Here is a 7,080-nt window from a genome sequence, read left to right on the forward strand (position 1 = left end):
CTCCGGTCCCCGCTCCCCCTCCTTCAGCTCCGGATTCCCCCTCCCGTTCTCCCCCAAACCTTCTCCGACACAGCACAATTAGGGGCAGCACAATTAGCTCCGGGACTCTGCACTGGGATAATTACTCTTTCCTACCCCATAAAATCAGGGACTCCTTCAAGCCTGGCTGAGTTGAAGCATCCCCTTTAGAAAAAAAAAATACTCTCTGGTGGTCTAAAAAACCCCAAAATGCAGGAGGATGACCCGTGGCACTAGGATGTTCGCACACGAATGCCCTGAAAAAGTGGTGTGCACTCAATTATTTCTTTGCACTGGGATAATTACTCTTTCCTACCCCATAAAATCAGGGACTCCTTCAAGCCTGGCTGAGTTGCAGCATCCCTTTTAGAAAAAAATACTCTCTGATGGTCTAAAAAACCCCAAAATACAGGAGGACGACCCGTGGCAGTAGGATGTGCACACATGAATGCCCTGAAAAAGTGGTGTGCGCTAAATTATTTCTTTAAAAGGATAATTTCTTTATCCTTTTATTCATCGTGCTGATGATTTCTGAGACGTGGCCTAAAAAAGGATGTAGCAGCTCTTTGAACAGATCAGGAGAGCGTTGTGTTTTAAAAACTAGGGCTGCTTAGGGTTTTTTTCTCTATATATATACATATTATTATTTTTTATGGCCAAAACCAACTGAAAAGAACAGGGGAGGTTGCAAATTCATCGTAAAAAATGCCGGCTAATTAATGGTCAATGCCACCTGCATTGGGAGGTTAAAGGCAAGCAGCGTGTCTATCAACAGACCCTTTCGTTTTGTTCCCCAAATTGATGTGGTACTTTTGTTGAAGAAGCCATTCAAAGGGCCACTCTACTTCTGAGGGATGAGAGAAGAGAGGTAGAGTCACAAGACACAAAACCAGTCAGAATGGGTCATGTTAATGGAGCAGGTGCATGGCATTCGTGTCACCAACACTCTTCTCGTGGCCCATTTGTGGGGTGAAGTGGGGATGCAAAGGAAGAACTTTTTTTGGGGTATGAGCTCATGGAGTCTTCAGAGATGCAGGACTCCATAAATGCACAAAAAAAACCCCAAAAAACCATTAAAGCTATTAAAACACACATGGAGCCTTGAAGCCTTTGAGATAAGGCCTCTCTCCTTCCCTTTTCCTGCACCCAAGGCCAGACACACGGCCATTGCCCTCCTCTCTGGGGACACCAGGCAGCAAAAGTGCTGGGGAGCCAGGCCTGGCTGTAGAGGTTCCTCACAGGGATGCTGGAAGCCACCATCCCTGATGGGCCAGTCCTTCAGTGCCAACAAAACCTTTGCTTGGCCAGTGAGATCAACACATACAAGAAAATCTGCTTTTTTTTCCGGAAAAAACCAACAGTTTCCTTTTTTTTTTCTTGACACACAGCTTTGTCCCTCTGGCGGGGGGGGCAGGAGGGGGGATGAGGTACTTACTGTTTAGCTAGTTCCATGGATATCTGCTCCAAAGAGCATCCTTTCGTCTCTGGTATAAACACGATAACAAAAGCCAGGGATGCCAGGCTCATTATTGTGTAGATGAAGCACACCCAGGACAAGCCAATGAGCTCTAGGAAGGAAGAAAACATGTCATTTTGTAATTTTCAAACATTACGATGTTTTTTCCTGTTGCTGTTATTTTTATAGGATACAGCCCCTAATCCACAGAAATTAAAGAGAAGCGAGGCTGTTATTCTTGGCTCACTTCTTTGTGTCTGGCTGTAATTTGGAAAAGAAGAGTGGTTTTGCTCTTTCTAATACTCCTTTTAAAGGATTTATTCAAAGTCCTTATTCAAGGCCAGGCTGGATGGGGCTTGGAGCAACCTGGTCTGGTGGGAGGTGTCCCTGCCCAGGGCAGGGCAGGTTGGAACTGGATGATTTCCACCCAAACCTGTCTATGATTCTATGAAGGAAAACTGAAGAACACCTACTAACCCATTTAGCATAAACCTATTGATTTATTTTGTTTGTGGGTCCTCTGGATGAAAACAGTGAGTACCCATTATTACTGGCATGTGCAAAGGGTCACCAGCACCTCCAGTTTCCACCCATGCCCGGTTTGGTTGCACATTCTTTCATGGACCAAAACCAAGCATATTTTCACAGTCGTAGTTATCTCCAGCTAATCCACCCCATCTGTCAGTTCCCACCATTTCCACTGTGAGTCATGGGTCCTGCTCCCTAAAGGGACCCAGAAATAAACTAATGGGGCCAGACAAGAACTGGTGGGACAGTTGGGACACGACAGTTGGGACACATCTGTTGTGTCATGAGCTAAAAGTGAGGGTTGAAGTTGCTAATCCGGCTGGTATCTTCTGCATCAGATACCTAAGTGCAGGTGCTGCCGTGACCTCCACGTGTGTTGGTGTGAAGAGAGAATTTCCAACTCTGCTTTTCTGCCGTAGACTTAGGAACGTAGATCTGCTGTAGTTACACTTTCATAAATCCAGATTAGACCCAGCTAAGCCAATAAAGTTACTGAGGCTTTACGTTCATTGAAACTGTGAGTGGAAAAAGGGCTAGGTGTGCATTAACGAGTAGTGCTGCAGGACAGGAGAAGACCTTCAGGTGAAACAGTTGATGCTGAAGACCTGAAGTCTGGACTATCTGTTTTCGGGGACATTTCCCTAGGAGTAGCGCTGGTCTGGTCCAAGGACTGCCCAGAGAAGCTGTGGCTGCCCCATCCCTGGAGGAGTCCAAGGCCAGGCTGGATGGGGCTTGGAGCAACCTGGTCTGGTGGGAGGTGTCCCTGCCCATAGCATTGGGCTTGGAACTGGATAATCTTTAAGGTCCCTTCCAACCCAAACCATTCTACGGTTCTATGAAAGAAGCAACAATTTGCCACAAGCCTTAAGTGTTATACTCATAAAAGCTCTTTTAAGCTCAGTGCGGGTAGGAAAAAAAGGATTTATAGCCATGAAATTGCGGAGTTGAGTTCAACAGTCACGGAACTCGTGATAAAGAGCAGGGAAAGGGCTATTTGCTGGTCTGGACACAATGACTTTGACCTGGCATATTTTTCCTAGTTTTAATCAATCAAGGTAGCACTCAGGGTTTTTTTCTATCTCTTTTCTTTTTTTTTTTTTAAGGAATGAAAACAGCAATGTAAAAGCCATTTTAGCCACAGATCACACTCACTTTCAAATCTGTCTCAAAATGCATCGAACAGGATGAAAACCACCTCAACTTTTTATGGGTTGATTGCTTGCCTCTGGTGGAGAGTAATGCAGAGTTAAAGGAAACCTGGAATTACTGTTTCCTTATATATTTTGTTTTTCAGCAGCATTTTATTTCATAATAAGACTGCAAACTAAAATTTGCAGAGCTACTTGTGAAATAAAATTAGAAAAAAATATTCGCCAATCAATGAATTTCAACATCAGCTTTTAACCTTTTCCCTTGTTTTATCATCACATTATGTTACTATATGGTGGTCTCCTTTCTTGCATTAAAACATGAAGCATTTAAACCTTACAAAGGCACCTTTTTCTAAAGGAAATTTCCTGTAAGTCAGGACATTCCCATGAAAAGGAACAATTCCAATGGGATTGCCTTTAACAATGGTTGATCTGAAAAGCTGCAGCCTCATCTAGAGCAGAACTTCCATTGACTTCAGAAGGTGCAGGACTAAATCCTAAATCCTAAAACTTTCAAGCTACTAAGGAAGGGGTATTTTTAGGAGCTGGGGTTCACAGCATTTGGAGGTGATATGCAAGGTCCTCTGGTAGCCAGCACCGTGAGGATGTAATTACTAGAACAAACTTAGGAAGATGTGGTGGGTCTTTTTAGTCTAGAGAAGAGAAGGCTGAGGGGGGATCTGATCAACACCTATAAATACTGAAAGGGTGGGTGTCAGGAGGATGGGGCCAGTCTTTTTTCAGTGGTGCCCAGGGACAGGACACGAGGGAACGGGCACAAACTTGAACAAAGGAAGTTCCATCTAAACATGAGGAGGAACTTCTTTTCTGTGAGGGTGGCAGAGCCCTGGCAGAGGCTGCCCAGGGAGGTGGTGGAGTCTCCTTCTCTGGAGACATTCCAAACCCACCTGGACACGTTCCTGTGCAACCTGCTCTGGGTGGACCTGCTTTGGCAGGAAGTTCCACTGGATGACTTCCAGAGGTCCCTTCCAACCCCATATCAATCTGTGATTCTGTGAAATGGTGAAGATAGATAGAGATCTGAATTGGGCTCCTGGCACATCACGGCTGCAATTTTAGCAATGCTGTTTGTGTAGGGAAGTCATTTTGCCCACCAGGAGAGTAGCAACTTGGAAGGACACTGAGAAATCTTACCAGTTACAGTCAAAAATGTCAAGGAGATGAGGAGATTTATACCCCAGTTCATGCTAGATGTCAAAGCCATGGCCCGTCCTCTGATCCCACCAGGGAAAATTTCGCTCAGGACCAGCCAGGACACTGAAATAGAAGAAAAAAGAAAAAAAAAAAAGGAAAGATATTTGAAAGGATGGCTTTCCTTGCTGTAAAGTTAGGTAGCCCATGAGTTCAGGTGAGGCCAGCTGAAAGAATAAGGTGATTTTCAGGATATTTCAGGTTTGTGTGGGCCCAAGCCCTGGAGGAGCACCCCATGCTCTGCCAGCAGCGTGTGGAGCCAACAGCATCCCTCCAGGACATCATCCCTGAGCAGGGAGACGTGGATGGCCTCGGGGAAAAGAGCTCTGACTGCACAGCTGTGTAGGAGACAACTCTAAATAACTCTCAAAGTGACGTAAGGCTAATGGAAGTGGGGCAGCAGACCAAAGAAATCTTCCAGCCTTGGAGCCGCGCTCTGTGCTTATGCCACCTGATAAATCAACAAAACGCAGAGGGTTTGCTGTTCCAGCTCCATACTAATGAGATTCCTGAGGTATAGAAGAAGAGGGAGGGCCTGATTTTTTGTCTCCCTCACCTCACCCTGCACCAGGGTGGTGTTGCTGGCCCACAAAAACAAATTTGGACATGAAGAGCTGCGTCAAGGTAGCCACCTTGATAGCAAGAGGAAAAAAACCCAAAAGACACCACATTCTGATGACAGGACCAGAGGAAATGGTCTGAAGCTGAGGCAAGGGAGATTCAGATTGGATATTAGGAAGAATTACTTTATTGAGAGAGTGGTCAGGCACTGGAACAGCCTGCCCAGGGAGGTGGTGGAGTCACCATCCCTGGAAGTATTTAAGAAACGTGTAGACATGGCTCTTCAGGGCATGGTCTAGGGCCCAAGATTATTGGTTTGTGGTGGGGTGTTGTGTGTGGGGTTGTGGATGTGAGGTTTAGTTGGTGGGTGGTGTTTTTGGGTTTCTTGTGTTTTGTTGTGGGTTTTTTTTGGGTTTGGTTTGGGTTTTTTGGGGGTTTGGTTTTTTTTTTGTTTTTTTTTTTAATGTGGTTGGACTCGATGATCTCGGAGGTCCCTTCCAACCACTAAGATTCTGTGATTCTGTGATCCTGTGATTCCTGCATCATTCCTGGTGACTATAACACCAAAAAACAAACAACAAAAAAACCCTCCACCCTCCTTTTGTTCATAAGCAAGATGTGTTAGCGGGAGGTGGCTGCATGGAGAGGTTGTGGGTTATCAAACCACCAGCACAAGAGCAGAGAGATACACGTGGATGAGCTGTGTCTGCAGCCCTTTGGACATGGCCATTATAAATTCCTTCTCTGTGAAGGTGCTTCTGCAAAATGACGGATGGTTGCACTGGGTGGTCCTAAAGATATGCCTTAAAAATAGACTCCAGTACGTGCCAGTGTGTGTCACCCTGCAATGTCCCTGTGGATGCTTGTAGGGTCCCTGTGGGACAGTGCTGGTAAAGGTAGAAAATAAAAGAAAGTGCTATGGAAGGAGACTGGAAAGGACCAATTGAAAGGGGGAAAAAAACCCCAACAACCAAGATTGGGTCAATAGAGCAGATTCGAGCAAACTCTGAAGTTTCTTTGCACCACAAATTTGAATTCAATAATATTCTCTGGAGCTGGCCCTGTTTTGGGGTTTTTTTCTTGTTTGTTTTTTTTTTTCTTTGTTTTTTTAAGGAAAAATGTAAAGAGCTTCACTCTCACAGTGGGAGAGACTTGGCAGAGGGGTGATTTTATTCCAATGACTCAAGACTGCTCTGCATAAGCAGGTCAGGTGCCACAGTCAGGTGGCACCCAGCCGTACCATGGCCATACCACGGCCACGGTGTCCAGCAGCAGCTGGAGAGAGGCTTTATGGGTTTTTTTGGCTCCAATCACAGCAAAATTTCACACAGTCCCCGCTGACAAGACAAATGTTGCCCTAAAGAAATGCCCTGGGCACGTTCTGGGGGGTTTCTAGATACCAGGTGGGGAGCAAAGAAGAAGAGAAGTGGCTTCTTGAGTGTGTGTCTTCTCGTGACTGTGTTTTGCCCCACTTTGGCACCAGGGCTGTTGATATACACATTGTTAGTCACAGCCAAGACAACCTGTCACGACAGGGAGTTGTGGCCAAAATGCAAAGCAACAAGGAAGAGAGATGCAAAGGAGCCCTTCTCAGCAGCGTGTGCCTAGCTTGGCTGGAAAAGTGATTATACACCAAGACAGGCAAAGGAGATATTCATGATCACGTTAGGCAGGATTAAAATACAGTTTGAAAGAATTCAAGCCCGCTTTCTGCTGGGCACAAACCAACCCTCAGGGGTAAACTTTTTCTGTGGGTACTTTGGTCTGTTTGCTTCTTCAAGAATCTTCTTGTGGTCAATCAAACCTGCAGTGGCTGCTGAGAGGAGGATCCAGCCCTGAGCTGGAGGAGCTTCAAGGGATGGGCATCAAGGGATGGCCCGTGCCACAGTTGAAACGCCTGGCACTGTGACAGCTCTGATGCCATGTATTTTTCCAAGGACAGACTGGTCCTTTCAGGCTAACCACAATCTGTCTGGAGGTGTGAAACATATTGTTTTCCTGTTAAGAAACCAAAATACTTGAACCATGGTTCAGGTGGGAAGGAACCTTAAGGATCATCCAGTTTCAACCCCCCTGCCCTGGGCAGGGACACCTCCCACCAGAGCAGGTTGCTCCAAGCCCCATCCAGCCTGGCCTTGAACCCCTCCAGGGATG

General features: G+C 45.9%; 1 protein-coding gene across 3 annotated transcripts in view; it reads right to left on the bottom strand.

The window, feature by feature from the left end:
* SLC2A12 (solute carrier family 2 (facilitated glucose transporter), member 12) overlaps window positions 1-7,080 on the bottom strand; it is a 49,021-nt gene that overhangs the window by 2,278 nt on the left and 39,663 nt on the right. For 2 of the 3 annotated variants that reach the window (XM_014943619.1, XM_014943616.1), the window contains one exon: window positions 1,454-1,586. In XM_014943619.1, the coding sequence (XP_014799105.1) occupies window positions 1,454-1,586 (133 nt within the window). Of the gene's footprint in view, window positions 1-58; window positions 184-1,453; window positions 1,587-7,080 lie in introns of those variants that run through there. The other variant, XM_014943620.1, reaches the window with a different exon arrangement.

This window comes from Calidris pugnax, unplaced genomic scaffold, assembly GCF_001431845.1.
Source record: "Calidris pugnax isolate Ruff unplaced genomic scaffold, ASM143184v1 scaffold119, whole genome shotgun sequence".
Taxonomy (NCBI): domain Eukaryota; kingdom Metazoa; phylum Chordata; class Aves; order Charadriiformes; family Scolopacidae; genus Calidris; species Calidris pugnax.